At 29.4% G+C, this 17,756-nt stretch overlaps 4 protein-coding genes across 5 annotated transcripts; all 4 read right to left on the reverse strand.

Moving 5' to 3' along the window:
* Nucleotides 1-202: 202 nt before the first annotated feature.
* Nucleotides 203-4,764, reverse strand: Bma-cht-1.3 (Uncharacterized protein; the record flags this gene model as incomplete). 2 transcript variants are annotated; one of them, XM_001892786.2, is made up of 14 exons in its annotated part: nt 203-375; nt 682-729; nt 1,025-1,066; nt 1,349-1,424; nt 1,783-1,917; nt 2,151-2,270; nt 2,362-2,547; nt 2,661-2,784; nt 2,902-3,026; nt 3,165-3,305; nt 3,466-3,604; nt 3,828-3,921; nt 4,276-4,323; nt 4,701-4,764. In XM_001892786.2, the coding sequence occupies 14 exons, from the start codon at nt 4,762-4,764 to the stop codon at nt 203-205; spliced, it is 1,515 nt and encodes a 504-aa protein (XP_001892821.2). The 2 variants fall into 2 exon arrangements, with proteins under 2 accessions (XP_001892821.2, XP_042932148.1); XM_043076214.1 differs by lacking the exon at nt 1,025-1,066.
* A 3,218-nt stretch (nt 4,765-7,982) lies between these two features.
* On the reverse strand, nt 7,983-10,625 carry Bm5422 (zgc:100814 protein, putative; the record flags this gene model as incomplete). Its single annotated transcript, XM_001892787.2, has 7 exons — nt 7,983-8,178; nt 8,346-8,530; nt 8,701-8,785; nt 9,167-9,367; nt 9,531-9,711; nt 9,984-10,106; nt 10,523-10,625. The coding sequence occupies 7 exons, from the start codon at nt 10,623-10,625 to the stop codon at nt 7,983-7,985; spliced, it is 1,074 nt and encodes a 357-aa protein (XP_001892822.2).
* A 3,132-nt stretch (nt 10,626-13,757) lies between these two features.
* Nucleotides 13,758-14,365, reverse strand: Bma-pen-2 (gamma-secretase subunit pen-2, putative; the record flags this gene model as incomplete). The annotated part of the gene is made up of 2 exons (XM_001892788.1): nt 13,758-13,897; nt 14,200-14,365. 2 exons carry the CDS (start codon nt 14,363-14,365, stop codon nt 13,758-13,760), a joined length of 306 nt encoding a protein of 101 aa, XP_001892823.1.
* A 649-nt stretch (nt 14,366-15,014) lies between these two features.
* Nucleotides 15,015-17,519, reverse strand: Bm5425 (Uncharacterized protein; the record flags this gene model as incomplete). Its single annotated transcript, XM_043076215.1, has 6 exons — nt 15,015-15,174; nt 15,702-15,803; nt 15,996-16,219; nt 16,389-16,603; nt 16,913-16,991; nt 17,325-17,519. The coding sequence occupies 6 exons, from the start codon at nt 17,517-17,519 to the stop codon at nt 15,015-15,017; spliced, it is 975 nt and encodes a 324-aa protein (XP_042932149.1).
* Between the last annotated feature and the right edge of the window lie 237 nt (nt 17,520-17,756).

Here is a 17,756-nt window from a genome sequence, read left to right on the forward strand (position 1 = left end):
TATTATTGCTATCAAATAAAATCGTTACAATAGACCTTTCCACTCAATGCATTCAACTGCAATAATAAACAAGAAAAGCTATTGAAACATATGAAAGTCTAACTCGATTCCATCTACTAGTGTTAGACTAATTTCACAACTATATTAGTATTTTTATTCTAAACTTTTATTCTACAACTAACACATTACGGAGAACAACAAATTATTGGCATGTGTCCGGTGCATTTGTCATGTGGTCACAAGCTTTGATTGCTTCATTAAAGAAAGTAGTCGCTGGACATTGCTTCACATACGCATTGTTATTTGAGCATTGAATAAACAGATGGCAATCGGTAGGATGCGGGAACAAACCGTCAGGTTCTGGACATTCCTGACCTGAAATGGATCTCAATACCCTAGCGGTCTGTTCATTCACTGTATGATTGATAACATTTTTGAGACAAAAAGGACAAATTACAGGTAAGAAAAAATATATACGTGTGGATTCCAAATGATTTAACTGTCACATATTTCCAATGCATTTGTAAACATTAAATTTGAACATAGCTTCAAATATATGTCTTCATCAGAAGCATACAAAAGGCTTCTTAGTTTTCATATTTCAAACTATTTTATATTTTAAATAGAATGCATAAGGAATAAAACAAGTGAACCAGGATTTTTGTTCTGCGAATAACCAACCTTCAGTTACATCAGTATCATACGTTGTCTCTTCAGTTTCGGAAGTTTCTGCAATGTTTAGTTCCGGTAATAGATAATTTTTTTGGGGAAAAAAAGGACAAATTATGGGTAGAAAGAAAAATATAAATATATGGAGATTCCAAATGACTTACCTGTCACATATTTCAAGTGTGTTGTTAAGTTTTAGCAAGCATTAAATTTAAATTTAGCCTTCAAATATAAATTAGAAGCATCAAAATGCTTCTTAAGTTTTGTCATCAAACCACTTCATATTTTAAATAGAATGCATAAGAAATAAATAAGTAGCGATCCAGCATTTTTATTCTTTGAATAACTAACCAACCTTCAGTTTCATCAGTATCATATGCTTCAGTTTCGGAAGTTTCTGCAATGTTTAGTTCCGTGATAGGTAATTTTTTTGGGGAAAAAAAGGACAAATTATGGTAGAAAGAAAAATATAAATGTATGGGAATTCTAAATGACTTACCTGTTACACATTTCAAGTATATTTATTAAGTCTTAGCAAGCATTAAATTTAAATTTAGCTTTCAAATGTTATTAAAAGCATCAAAATGCTTCGTCATCACACAATTTCATATTTTAAATAGAATGCATAAGGAATAAAACAAGTGATTCAGCATTTTTATTCTTCGAACAATTAACCAACCTTCAGTTTCATCAGTATCATATGCTTCAGTTTCTGTAATGCTTGGTTCTTCCGTCGTTATTTCAGGGTTTTCTGACTATAAATGTTTGATAAGTTTAGAACTCATTGGATAAGAAACGTTACATCGGTAAAACAATTTAACGATTGTAAAATAATCAATTTAAAATTTAAAAATATATACGAGTAATGGTAGATCTTACAATCAGTTAGTTAACATTCTCAGATAAAAATGATATCAGTCCTATCTTCGGTTTTCCCTAATCATCTTACTGGATGTTTATTTTCATCGATCTGTAAATTGACTTATTCGCTTCCTACTAATTATTTCTGCAATTTCATCCAGAATTTAGTTCAACATTTTTTAGAAGAGAAAAAGAAATTTTAATTATGTTCTACAGTGAAATTTCTTTGAAATATATTTCTCTCTATCCTACCTCGCCTTCAAGCTCACTGCTGATAGCATTTAACAATGGATAAGGGCCTTTGCCACAGCTTTTACCCGTGAAATCATCGAAATCAAGAGCCCATATGAAGGCACCACCATATCCTTTCTCTTTAAGCCATTTCATCTGGAAATATGTAACTTTGTTTCAAATGTACAGCATAACCTGATTTTGATTCTGAAATTGATTATTAGAACGAAATAGTCACACAGGCAAAAATTGTGAAATTATTTTGAAAGATATCTTCGCAGCTATACTTTTTAGATTATTCCTCCCTTGCTCTCAACAAACTATCCATAAATAGAATGACAACAATGTTAGGCGCAAAAGTTACGACAATAAGAGAAATAAATGATTACTTTAATTCTGATAGTTTCCTCGTTATCATAACCATACCATTGGTCTCCTTTTACCATGTATGCCCCGACACCTTCTTGATGAACCGTTTCCTTGCCACCTTCTTTCAGATATTTGCATATCTTAAAATAGCGCTTTTAATGTTTGTCAAAGATCGAGTTTGAAAATAATTAAGAAAAGTATTTGGAAATAATTTAATATTTTGTATTAAACCTCCCAGTAAGATGCAGTACCACCAGCAGGATTTGTTTTCGATGCTGACGACGGACGACTAGCCGCTGCTCCAATCGCTGTTTCCGAAGGATTATCTAATGTCCATCCCTGAGCGTACATCGGAATTCCAATGATAATTTTCTCTTTCGGCATACCCTTACTTGCCCAATAGTCCGCAGCAAATTCCTGGAGCAATGGTGAATTCATTTTCATACAAACGGGTAATAAGAAATTATATATAAGAAATTTTTTATAAAGATAAGAAAGATAAGAAATTTTTATGCACTTCACAAACTAACAGTATTAAATATGCCAATTCCGGAAACTTCTCCCTTTGTTGGATGCAATTTTCCGTGTAAATCGACGTTCTTCTCCCAACTACCGTGTAAATCGTATGACATTAGAAATAGGAGATCGAAATTTCTGCAAAGTTTAATGCTGAAGAAATATTCACATTTTTAGTACTCTAATTTTTATTATATCGCTAAATAAATGAAAGTCTGACATGAAAAATCGGCAAAGAGAGAAAGAAAAGTTTACTTTCCGAGAGACTCCACATTGTAACTTCCGTCAATAGTTCCCTTCCCGGCTGATACAGCAGCGGTTAAAAGTAATCGTTGCTTACCAGATGTTTTGGCTTCTTCCACAAACGCTGTTTTCATTGCCTGGAAATTTTATTTTCTTCTTTTTTTCCAGTAAAATCAACACACAACAACGAATGGAAATGAAATTTTCCCTTTGTGAACTGAAATTTGATATCAATGTCTGATTACAATGATAAATTGCTAAGAGATTGCGCTTACCTCAACAAGTTTAGCGTGTTCCTCAGCTACACCGACTGGATATTCCCAATCCAAATCGAATCCATCAAAATTATTCTTACGGAGAAATGCTATAGCTGATTTAATAAAACGTTCCGTTTTTTGCGCCGACTTCGCTATTCCCTTAATATATTGTCTATCACTAAATTTATATGGGTATTTTGGAAAAAAAACAATAGGACGTCCCGAGAGTGCCAACGAGAGCAGATGTCAACAAACTATTTCTGAAATTTTGTCGATATGTTTGACGAATGCTATCCTTTTGAAGAAAACAGAAACTAACAGTGAAAATTACTGATCCAAAGTTGTAGCCACCATAGGAAAGAAGGACTTTCAGTCCTGGGTTAGTCTCTCTCAGTTTCGTCACAGCTGAGTACATTCCTTTCGACCATTCAGTATCTTCATCGTTCCATTCAAAAGGTCTAAGAGAGGGAGAAGAAAAAGAAGAATCACAGAAATGGTATTTGGTGGGACAATTGCGCACTCATTGGAAAACAATATTGAGCAATAGCTCAAATTACTGAAGCACACATATAAACACTGCCGGAGTAACTGATAAAATTTTGAAAAAATTTTAGTTTCAGTTTGAGCAAAATATGAAAATGGCATTCATATTTACTATCACAAATATCATTTGCAACTTACTTTGAATCACCTAATTCATCGACTTTAGCAAATGCGTAAAGAATGTGGGTACATAGTCCATTTGGAATATTTCCAGGCAAGAATTTACCTTCTCCTTTAAAATGAAATGCATGTTAGATTGACAGATAGATATTATAATTAATATTGTGATAATAAGATTTACTTTGCTTAATTTCATTTATATAGTTTCGATTTGCATATTAGTTTGCATTGATGAAGGAAGGCACATATAGAAATGGATTTAAAAAATCCGTAATGAAAAGAATTTGCGCTCATGTTAGGAGTTGAATTACTAATTATAAATTGTTTCTTCTCATTTTATCATAGCCATTACAATCAATGGCTTCGAATTTTTATTCGAAAAACTGCGCATTTGTTTAGAAACTCTTTTTCTTGAAATTATTTAATCTCTCTAATAAAAATGAAATTATTTAAAGCATCACTGAACCATCTCGATACTGAGCCCAGTTAGTGTAGTAACATCCACGAACATAACCTGCAATAGGCTACAACTTAGAAGTATATTCAAAACTATGCCATTGCTAATTTTGTTCTATTTATTAAGCACTTTGTAATTTTTCAATAAAATGTAATATTTTATTTTACGTTTGAACTTCTTAAGTTCTTCGTGAATATTTATGATCTTCAATTTAGCCTTTTCATTTGCCAAATGTATGACAGTGTGTACAGTTTTGGATTGAATAACATATAAAGAAGTTATTATTATTATATTGATTAGAATGCGGTGTGATTAAAGAGTTTTTTTAATTGCTATACCTATTATAATATTAATCTGAGACTTCATTGTGTCTTTAGAAATGATATTTCTCCTCTGTTCACGTTACTAACGTGTCATTCTATTTAATAACTTACCGTGTATAACAGTAATTGTATTACTGAGTATAATGAAAAATAATATTAGCGTAGTCCGATTCATATCACTTTGCGAAAGCTGTTGTCCACTTCTGTATTTCAATATTTATTGCTATGAATAATTGATATTTATTTATATTAGTAGCATAATTTGTAAATATGAAGTAAATATATGTGTCATGAAGGAATTATTTTAGTGAATATTTGCATCGATAATTAATTAAAATTTAAATTATATTATTTTCTTTGGAATTAAGCAGTAAGGGATTATTGTATTGGGAGAATTACTACTGATGATTATCGGTACACACGGAAAACTAAAGAAAAAATTCACTGAGAAAAACGATGATGAAAATTTCCAACATGTTGATATCATTATGTCAAATGGCCAATTTCGTTCATTTTTATATGTTAATCACTGAAATATAAACATGGAAGTTAAAATCGTAATAAATTAGTTCAGATATACATGACATCGAGAGTTACATTGAAGTTAGGTAAACAAATTACTGTAAAAGATATCGGAAGCTTGACTTTGATAAAAATATTTATAGATGGAAAATGTTTGCACAGCTTGCAAACAGAACCAAAAAGCAACAAAATAAAATAAAAACAAATATTAGATTGTAACAGTTGAGCCAAAACAGAAATTAGCAATTTATTGGATACGATACTAGGACAAAATTAACAATTTGCTGGATAAACTGTCAGATATTTACACAACTTTGTAAACAGATAAAATCAAAATGCACAAAATATAAAAGCAAATTGAATGAAAAACAATCAGAAAAATAGGGAACTAGAATCAAAAAGAAGGATTTTTTTCAGAATTTCTCAAAAGGTGCATCAAATGAGGGGTATTTTTGATAGTTGGACTCCCCCACTAAAACTAAACAGAGTGATAATTCTGAAGTAATTCATTATAAAGTATACATGTTTCGTAATATACTGGTGTTTTGTGAAATGATAGTAGTATTTGTGGCATAAAAATGAAATGGTGATATTGAAAAAGTTGAAATGATGAAAATTTCCTTAATAGTCGAAGCTTCTTAATAAGTAAACGAGATGAAGGTTTTGAAAATTAAGGAGGCGAGAATGAGTTAAGTAATTTTAATTTGAAAATTTTAAAAAGAAAGCGAGATGAGAGTTAACTGAATTTCAGCAAAGCAAAAACCTTGAGAAAGGTTTTTAAAATTTTGCTGTTATTTGCAATATATTTAAATTGTATTACTTTAATGAACGTAAGGCTTTTCTTTCTCCCTTTTTTCTCTTTCCAGCTTTTTTATTCAAATATATTTACAAGAATTTCTCGTGAGATGTTAAGAATTTATCGGATCAGCACATATCATAAACTAGTAAATCAGGATCAAAGTTTTTGTATTTCAAAATGATCCTGTAAAAGCAAATTTAGGATTTCTTTTCTTACTCTCCTATTTCCTTGTGAAACAAAGTAGATTTCCTTTCTTGATAGTTCAGATCGTTGACTTCTTTGTCTTTGATACTGGTAGTTTCTCGAATTTGTACTGGTTCCGTTCTGTGTACGTGTACTGTGGGAGTCTTCGTGAAATACTTTATTATTCAAACCTCAAAGTTGGGTAATAAAACCACAAATTAACATTAAAAATTATACAACAGCACAATAATGAATTGATACATAACACACAAATACAAATTATAAACCATTTAAAAATATAAGCAAGCTAGACACCTCGCAACCGAGTCATACCAAACAAAGAACTGTAATGAATGGCTTTGTAAGGGAGAAAATTGAAAGGGATTTATGGTGTTAAGGTTACGAAGTGGATTAAAACAATAGCCTTTGTTCATTAGGTTATAGCTTCGCCATTGTGGTGACCTGTACCCATAGACTAAATAAAAGTTATTGATTCTGCAGGTAGGCAGTGACCTGTACCGGTAGACGAAATAAACAAATTGTTGATTCTGCATTGATGGCAAAAACCGAAAAAATATTTATTACACACTAAATGTACAGAATATTTCTAATGAATTCCTTTGTTATTTCCCATTTTTTGAAACAATGAATCCTTTATTTAAACCTCAAATAGTAAATGCACATTTGTCTTCATTGTAAATGTTAATCTGCTAAATCAAGTTCACTTTCAACATCTTTAAAAATCTTCTGTGAGAAGTTAATAAAAAAAAAAAACGATTGGCTTTCTCAACCTACTACTATTTAATCGTACCATTCATTCCTCCGATGTTTCGATTATTCGACTGTATATTTTGTGTCGATTCACATTTTAAAAGAAAATAAACGATATTTGCGTCAATCTTACTCGCGGAAATAAGCAGTGGGTTCAATTCAAATTCCACAAATTTAAAGTAAGTCTAGTGAACTTAACTAACCTAAATCATCTACTCTTCTGACCAAAACGACATTTCATTTTCACAACAGGCCAATGGTCTCTGAATACCTTTTACTGTTATCTTGTGTTGGTGTTTGGGATTCACTAAGTGAACAAGCAGTGTGGATTCTCGCATGTTGCCCAGTTTGTTTGTAAAAATTCACAAAAAAGTAAAGCCAACTTGTTTGCTTGGTACAAATTTCTGAACTTTAAGAATTAGCAATAACATTTCAGTCGTCTTTTTACAAAAACACTATATACAAAATAGTTATCTGAAAATGTAAAAACAAAAAGACTGTACTGATTAATTCAGATCTATCCCACTTACTTCTTTTTATCAAGATATAAATCTTAAACCATAAGCTAACAACTAATGTATAGTAATGAGAACTGTTATTCGTAAGAACAATAGAAATTTGCATCGAACACGGATTGCTTTTCTGTTTTTAGGAACTTACCATTAACCACCGGAAACAATTAGTTGTGAAAAAAAATATATATATTTTAACTACCTCTGATTATATCGTTATCATTTGTACTAAAAAAAGTGGAAAAATGTTAATTCCATTAAAAATCCCCTGTGATTTATCAGGCTAATGTAGCAGAAATAAGCGCAAAAATTAGCATTTTTTAAAAATTTTTCAGCAAGAAAAAAAAATTTGATCAATATTTATGTTTATTTCACTGTGAAATACATTGAATCAATGTTTATTACGTCTTTTGTACTTCGAATTATAATCAATGAAATTGCATAACTCATTGATTTAGCGGACTGCTTATATTCCACTATATTTTCCAGTATCAATATTTTAAACTTGGGAAAGGGAATGAAGTTTACTAAAAGCACTTCATTCAAATTTGGGATGAAGTATTACGGTATGTTAAATTAATGTTTAAAGATTTCGAATAATTGTTTTTAAAGATCCTTTGATAATCCAACTATTATAGCACCTGTAATAGTAATTACTATAGCTACGGATAAAATTTTCAAATTGCGTGTACCACAAATTTCCTTGAAATAGATGACACTCCAAAGAGCTCCAATGACACCTGGTACCATACTGTTGATAGGGAATGATATCGACTGAGCAATGTAATTGTTTGCAATGAACCTAAAATTTGTCAAACATTATTTTATTTGCTGCTTTATGAATATTAAATTAAATGGCAAAAGATTTCTTTGAATTCACCGACTTTTGACATAAATGTGAATGTCACCTTGAAGAGTTAAGACATACTCGCATTTTCATTTACTCAAATAACTTAAATGTAACATTACCATGAAGTTTGTGCAATAGCCCACATAATACCCGAAGTAAAGGCAGGTAAGATAATTTGATGATTGACTACTGGTCTATTAAGCTTGATAATGGCGTATCCCACCAGAATAATTGTACCAGTAACGAAAATGCCAGTGAAATGAGCAAAAACGTATGGTAATGCTTCCGATGGTGCCCCTGCGAACTGCAATGACAAAAATTAGATATTAAATGATACAATAAGACTACTGCTAAATTAAGTTTTCGAAGTATCAGCAATAAATTAGGTATTAAATTATTATTATTTTTTTTTTTTTTTTGATAACAGTGATGAATTTAATTTTTTTTTTAATCAAAAAAAAAAGAAAGAATGACCTGGTCAGGATGTTCTTGAACATAAATGACAGGAACAAATGTCAGCCCGTAGAATAGACCTGCAAACAGCGACAGTGCTATACCGCTGAAATTATTGCTTTGTTTACTTCAAAATTTCCAATTATTACTTTTACAAAAGTATTTCTTTTTGTTACACCAGCATTGGATCACTATTATCTAAGAATTATTTTTGTGACACAAAAGCCTAAGTCAGTTCATTTCATCGAAATATGATAATAATAATAATAATAACTTATGCCTATCAAAATATGAAGATCATAGGATGTTGCTATCATATATCATCATTATGATTATGCCAGATAAATCAAATGACACATCATCTGATGAAGATAATTTGATAATTAATCTTTTATCAATGAATAATACAATGTTCGTAATATTAGCGAAGAGTAGCATAGTAAACACAGTAACAGTTTTGATAAATTTAAAAAAGAAAATAACATACAACATTCGTTTTCTCATTGAATCTCCTTTCTCTTTTTCATCATTGCTAAATAATTTCGTTTCTTCATAACCGTTCTTTCGTGATTTTAATGGTAAAGCAGGCGATTCCACTTCTATAACCAATTCATTTTTTTGTTCACCGTCAATTTCCTTAGAATCATCAGACTTCATAGTTGGTTTTATGAGTGCAAATAGCACTCCACTGAAAATGTTTTTTATTTTTTTTTTTTATGCAACAAAAAAAAAGTTAAAAATTTCTAAAAAAATAAAAGTTGAATTTTCTGATGAGATATTAAAAAAAAAAAATCAATGTTTGAAATTTTTGAATGCAAAAATTCAGAAGGAATTATAAGAAAGCAATTTACCCGAAAAGAATAAGTAACAAGCCAACATAATTCAAAGTGATACTATTTGGAATATTTTCTTTTAGGCCAAATAAGCCAAAACGACTACTTGCCCAACCCATCAAACAGCTAGCAATACCCCATATTAATATTGCCATACCCATACCAATCAATTCGAAAATTATTATTGCCATTGCATTTCCTGAAATTAAAATCATTGAATTTTAAATAAGTCTTAAAAAAATATAAAAGTTAATTTTCCTAGAAAAAATTCTGCAATTAATATAAAACCTTAGGAGAATTCCAAAAATTTGTATCAATATTTTCGACATTCTCATGAAATTTGCGGAACGCATATGAATTTTACCATATTAAAAATTCTTGAAAATTTTAGGAACTTTGAATTTTTACACTTTCTATTATTCTATTAAAAATCTATTAACAATATTGATACTTAAATATTGGCTAGCTTACCAATTGCCCAAAGTATACCACCAAGCATCGCAAGCGGATAAAATTGCGGGAAACCTTCATAGGCGTTAATTATCATGCCAACCAGGAATATTGCCGCACACATTATCCATTGTGAAAAGAAACCTGAAATTATTTCATGTACAAATATATTTATTCATTATTCATAATATAATACAAATAATGAATTATATGAAATCATTATTTTAAGTTAAATGTAGTTACTATAAATATTGCTATTTCTTAAAATATACTTTCAAAAAATCTTCCTTTGGTAAAATTTAAATTAAATTCAACTCAGTTTTTTACAGAGATATCATCGGTTTATTGAAAGAGTTTTTTATCGATCTTTTTTATGTTCCTTTCAGTTATGCTATGATTTGCAGTATTTTTCTTACAATCTCATAAAGAGGAAACGATTTTTATTTCCAGTTTATCATCTTTTAACTGTTTTAGCAATCGTTACATTTGATGCTTTAGTTCAATTAAATTTTAAATTAAAATTTTTAAATTTATTCTATAAGAAAAAGAAAAAAACTGACCATCACCAGGATTAAATCGTTTAATGGGTACAAATAAAGATCCAAACAAACAAGTTGAAACACCACAAGCAGCTAATCCTGTGAGTGTATTGCTTAGCGACATTATGATCTAGAATGATGAATATAATTTTAGAATTAAATTTAAAATATACGTAAAGTCAGAAAAAAAAATAATAATGAATGAATATATTTAAAAAGAATGGTACTTTTAAACCTAGCATTTACAATATTTTAATATTTTTGAAATGAGATAAGACAGAATTAAAATTGAATTGCATTCTACGAATTTTAATGGAACACAGTTTGCATCCAAAATTCAAATTATTATTGCATATTAGGTAGCTGATAGTTTGTTAATTAAATTAAATTTGAATTAAATTGAATTAAACTTTTTTGAATTTTTTGAAATTTGAATTAAATTGAATTAAATTTTTTAAATTAAATTTGAATTAAAATTGATAAGCAGTATGAATTAAATTTCTAGCACATATAAAAAATGAAAGTCATACAATTATATAAGATGAAAAGATTTTGAACATGAAATGAAATAAAATTCATAAAAGATTCTCAAGTTATCAATTGAAACTTTGCTCCCAATAAATAAACACTTTTTTTTTTTGGTTAGAATTTTTTGTAAAATTTAAAACGGAATATTACTGCATCATTTCTTCACTAATTTAAATGGAAAAAAAAAAATTCAGTCCTAACGTATTCATTTTCCAATGAAATTATTGACATCTATTTTCTTTAAATGATAAACAGTGTTCGTTTGAAAGCGAAATAAAAGCAATAAGTTAATTTTATACTTTTAAAAAAGCAAAGCTTTTTTTTTTTTATGATCTAGAATAATTTAATTTGATTGGTCTTTTCATCATTAGAAACTGTTGAATGCTGTGACAATAAACCTGGTACAAATAATGTTCAATGATAACAAAAAAAAAAAAAACTAGTCATACTTCATCGAGGAAGAAAATTTTGAAGTTTATTACCACTATCTTATCGTTATCAATTTTGTGTGATAAGAAAAAGTAACTGTCTATTGAAAGCTTAGTCTAATTAAAGTCATTCTAGCTTTGTCAACATCTTTCTTCAGCTCATAACCCATTTATAACTTTAAAAAAATGTTAAACACAAATAAAATTCAATATGCAAAAAAAATTATAAGTTTGATAGAATTATTTAGATAGGGTATATTTTACAAAGAAAACAATCTTATCTCAGTTATCACATCTATTTTCTCTTTATAGTACATTTACATATAACTTCTTAGATAAAGAATATTCAGCTATTGTTAACTTTTTCTGCGATACTGAAAGTGATCTTTGAAATCATGATCTTTTAAGGTTTCAAATCATGATCTTTCAAGATTTGAGAACAATAAATCTTGATTTTGTTCAGAATAAGTTCATATTTTAGCAATAGATTTTGCTGAAAAACTTTATTATTGGTAATTTTGCAAGAATTATTAAACTAGGATGAATATGAAATTGCCTTTTATCAAAATGAGTAAATTAATGTTAAATGATTTTTCATATAGAAATGATAAGTTGAATGTTGAGAAAAATGAAGGTCAAAGCCATTTAATTATAATCGAACATTCTCTCTCATATAAGAGTGAGCAAAAATAGAGACAAATTAAACTTCAAGCAAAGCATTTAGCAGCACATATACTAAACTTAAACTGTCTCCAATTACCACAGAGATAAAGAAAACACAAAAGAACAAATAAAATAAAAAAAAAGAAAAATTAACGAAGAGTTATTTAGTATTAGTATGAGAGATGTGAGAGAATAAAATTTATCATCGAAATCTTTGATCTAATTGAAAATGACATTTGGAAAGCTTAAAAATTGCTGAAATAGTCACATAGGGAGTTAGTTGCCATAATATGAATGCAAGAAATTAATGATCAATAATGATACGATATCGAAAATGAATTGAAGAAATTTTATAGTTAATATTATTACTACCAATTTCCTAAGCAATTTTACAAATATTTTGGTTTAAAAAAACAAAAAAAAAAACAAAAAAATGCAGAATTTAAATAAGCAGTAATAACTTAGCATTTTTAAGTATCTTTTAGCATCACTAAATAATGAATCAATTTTCTTTTTCTCAAAATAAAACTGATTAGTTTTACGATAATCATCATGGATAATGTGTAATGCTATATTTTCTATCATTCTGTAAATGTTTGATATGTGATGATTGATGATTAAACAAACCAAATATTCATAAGCTGTGTAAATCGAAATGAAACTATGACTTATCATGACCGTCCGCTCAAGAAGTGCAATTTTTAGTAAAAAAAAAAAAATTTTGTTGTAATGAATACAAAAAACCTTGAATGATACTTCTACAAATCCTTTCGATATTTTTTAAGCATTGATGATAGTCGATTTCACTTCTGAGAAAATCCTAAATTATGTTGGGTAAGTTGATTAGTGAAAAAAAAAAAAAAAGACCAACAGGGCCTTTATTCATTATTCTTTATTTTTTGTGCATTGTTTGTTATAGTATGATGTCAAACACAGCTTGAAAATTTCGACAAAAATTTATTGGATTTCACCCATTTTGATGAAATATTATTGCTACAAATAATCAGCGCTAATAAATGATAATGCTTGAAATGGAAATAATAATTTTTTCCAATGTATGAAAGCAATTCATGAACCAATTTATCGTTGAGAAATTTATCGTTCAATTTATCTTAATAAAATAACGAATTGTAGCATACGGACAAAATGGTATAAGAATAGTTTAGAATGGAATGAGAAAAAAAAAAAAAAAACAACCATAAACTCCACGTATTTCAAACAAAACATATTGAATGTCACTGTTTAAGCTTTTTAGTTTTGAGTTTATTCGAACATTTAATCAATTGAAAAAATTTACTGACATGACCAGAGACCACTACTTATAATCGTCATTAAACAACGACCAAAGACCATTACTTTTCGCAATGGAAAGAAAGAACACGGAGATAAAGCTTCCACTTGAACATTCTTCTATCAGTTAATGGCAGTAAAGGAATTTGGTTTCAATAGATATTTGCTAAGACATTTATTGAACAATTATTTTTGTATGATTACAAAAAAAAAAAAAAAAAACCGTTAGGACTAAAAAAAAAAAAAAAAGAAATTTGCTTCAAAATAATAAAAATGACAAACGGCTGAGAAACGAATGAAAAAATATGCATATAAATATACTGAATAACAATCAAATATACCTTTTTTTAAACATATCCAACAGGAAATACGAAAGACAATCGATCAGTCCATTCCAATCCTTTGGCTCTTTCCAACTGAAAAAATATTTCCCAGGCAATGAGAGCTAATACCCATACTGATGCACCAATTATTGAATAGAGCACATCTAAAATGAGAAAATAATAAACTGAAGTAATCAGGCTCTAAAATTACTACTGGAAATATTTAATGGATAATATTCCCTAATTTTTTTCAACCATCCCTTTCATCTTTCTTATTTTCTCTGTTTAAAAAATATTACTTATTTAAATCCTGGATATATTCAACCTATAGTATTTGATGTGACATGTGAATAATCTTTGTGCATCCACAAATTAGGTATTCCAGTATATCACTTATTGTTAACACTTATGGCTTAACTAATTATCTTTTTCTAATTAGAATTTATTAATTAAATGGAAAACTTACATTTTTTGATTGTTTTTTGCACTTGTGAAGGTTTATCAAAAAATGCAGACTCGAAAAACCACACAGCATTAACAATCCAAACTAGTGGCAACAAAGCAAAACCGATATAAAAATAACGCTTACAAAGTATTACCTTCTCCGGATCAGACATTTTTCGCAAATCCATCTTCAACAAATCCTGGAAAACATCTTTTTTTTCTTTGCTACACCTAATAAAGTTTTTGGAAAATGGCTCACACAATACAAGTCTCATACACCTAGCTGCACTACCTAATTACACTCTAAAACGATTGATTCAGTCAAAGAAAAAAAAAAAAAAAAAATCCATCGAGACAAACGTTAGGAAGTCGCAGCATAAAGGTCAGTGAAATCTTTATCTACATTTTATAACAAAGAGACTTCCAAAGTTGAGCTTATTTCCCCTAAATTCTTTTAATCCGTAAAAAAATACTATCGAAGTTGAAAGCAAAAGATAGATAAAATGTTCGAACGATTTAAATACATTTTCAAAGTAAACTAGATTACAATAAATTGCAAAAACAATTAACATATGACATGTATTACAGTTGCAGTAATGTATAAAGGCTCTTAATTAATTAATCAACATTCTTAAACATGACTTACATATTCAAAGGAATGGTGATCTGCTCAGAAAACTTGGATGACGCAAAGTATAGTAACATTTCCAATCAATTTCAATCAACTATAAATTAATGATAAAGCCATGATACTAAATAAAAGTTATCCAGAGATAATAGGCTCTTTCTATCACTAATTGATGGTACATATTACTCGTAAATTTTTCGTAATCGCAGTCATGAATCACCAGTAGCACTTATTTTATCCAACAATTTATTTTCCGCATCCAAATCTACTAATGACGTATATCGTGACCAATACGATGTATTAGAATTCTTTGGATTGCCTACAGCTGACACTTTCTTCGTACCATCATGGATTATCTCTCGTAACAGTCTAAAAATTCATTTGCATTAAAAAAAAATCCCTCTCTTATCTGCCAACTCTATCATTTTAAAGTAAACAATTTCAATTATAATATTTCATTGCAATGCAATAAAAATTCTCGCTTATAGAAGGTTTAGTATACATTTACACTTTTTTTAACAAATGTTAAATATCACTAAAGATTTTTGTTACGAAAGAAATTCACCTTTGGAGTTTTTGCAAGCAAGAAAGAGGTTTGACTTCTAGTAATACAGTGAACATCTTATTTTATTAATAAATCAACTAAAAGAGCCAGGTGTCGTTCGACAAAAACACAACATAAATAAATAAATATTTATATATTCTTTGGAAAGCAGTGGTGTAGGCGCAGATAATATCAATGCACTGCAGTCTCCGTCCTTCTCAAAGACTCAAATGACAAGTGAAAAAGGGAGACATTTATTTTTTCCCGTTCATTTTTCGCATAATTCAAATTAAGAAAGAGCACTTATTCCTATTTTTTATTTAGCGATTTAAATTATGATTAAACACATTACCGATTTCGTTTCAGCATTTTCTGATAATACTCTTTACCACCTTTGCTATGTGCCAACGAAACCCGAGCAGCATCGGCATCGGCCGATTGATCGGTAGCATGCCTAAAAAATTTGGTACATTTCACTATGGGTGAACAAAAATAGGATCTAAGAAGCGTTTAAATGCTTATTTGAATAGACCTAAGTGTCACAGTGCCTAGCTCCATTGAAAAGTGAATAAATTCGAATCAGGTTAATATAAGGAAATTGGAACTTGGAAAAGATGAAGTGATAATGGCTGCTTCATAAACTCACCAATCAAGTTTGGCATTCTGTATACTGCCCCAGCATGCCGGAATATTTAGAATTAAGGACAATCCACAAAACCACAGTACACTGCTAGTAAAATAATAATGTACTATGATTTGAGATAACATAAAGGCAATACTTGTATAACAAAGCCAGTAAAATACAAATAACGCCGTTCTTTTTATAGCTTCATGTGCAGTCAAATCACGCAGTACCAGGAATCTTAAGGCCTGAAAAATTATAAAGCTATCGGTGAAATGAACAAACAAAAATTAATAACCATTATAAAAAATTATCATGAATTTACCAAATAAAACCTGTCTGTTCCCAATTCCCAAGCTTTAGTTGCTTCAAAAAGATAACGATGAAGATAGCTAATTACAAACAAAATACACCAACATCGTCGCTAAGAAGGAATGTCTCAATTATCTGTCGACCAACATTTGATTCCCAAATGACGCATGCTTGCTCACCCATGAACAACATTGGTTCCAGTTTTTTCTTGCAGTAATCATAAGCTTCATTGAACGTTTGGAATTGTGTATAAAATGGTAAAGCTGTCCGGGCTCCCCACGGACTGTTAAGGGCTCCGTGTGTTACTGAATCCAAATACACTGAAAATATTTGTTCATTTCGAAATCATAAGACAACAATAGTTGATTATACTATTAGATTATAATGAAGTAGGATAGGAGACGCTGTCTTCAAGCCTTCTTCATTCCAACTGTAAAGCATTATTTCCAGTACTCTTAACACTGGAAAAATAAGTTAAAAGCATAAAAATCATTCCAAAGCATCACTTAAAAAAATAGAATGTAAAGCACTAAAATGAAGCTTATTACTCAAAGATTTTCGATAATTCAAAGAAGGGAATTATCGAAAATTGACTGATTTTTATATATTAATATTAGATCATAACTTACTTTCTGAGGTTGAACAGTAAAAAGTGATTCGTTTTCTTTTTTGTACTCGGTTACCTGACATTAAGAAGTTTTCATATTCCTACAATATTTAATTCTTTATTGTGACATCAATCACTACAGTGAATATTTCTCATTAAATGAGTAAAATATATATATATATTTCATTCAAGGAAACTAAAGCCGAATAACTCTCACGCAATTAGTAGTGCGGCTAATAAGAACAGTAATCGACAGTAAATAGAGCCGCTAATAAATATTTCGTCAAAAGAATCACGTAAAATCAAAAGATAATGACGAAGAACAGAACAGTCAGTAAAATAAAATTTCAACAATCATGTAAAATACTTTAGATTTGAAAATGAATTATGGAAGTCGTCATAACTAAATTTAATTCAAATCTTTAACCGCTTACTGAATCAACAATTTGCTGAAGATGACTGGGTAATACATTAGACACATCATATCGTTTCTCAAAGTATTCTTTCAAATATGGTCCATTGGCTAACAAATATATGGACGGAACTGATAACACCGCTGAAGCAATTACACCAGTACGTATACGTCGTGCCCACTGCCTATTTATCTTCCATAAGAACTCTGTACTCATCGACTGAAATAGGAACCGTGTTCGAATTCACATATGCGAGAATTTCATTATCTCTAATTTACTATTTCAAAAATTCAAACCATGGACACAATGAAATGTAAATTATTGTAAAAATAGCTAATCAAAAGCCATTACAAACACACATAATTTTTTAGAAAAAATAATTTTTAAATTGATAAACAGTGGCATCAGTGCTTAATAATCATTTATATTTTATTAGCTTTTTATTTTGTACCC

Source organism: Brugia malayi, assembly GCF_000002995.4.
Source record: "Brugia malayi strain FR3 genome assembly, contig: Bm_v4_Chr1_scaffold_001, whole genome shotgun sequence".
Classification (NCBI taxonomy): domain Eukaryota; kingdom Metazoa; phylum Nematoda; class Chromadorea; order Rhabditida; family Onchocercidae; genus Brugia; species Brugia malayi.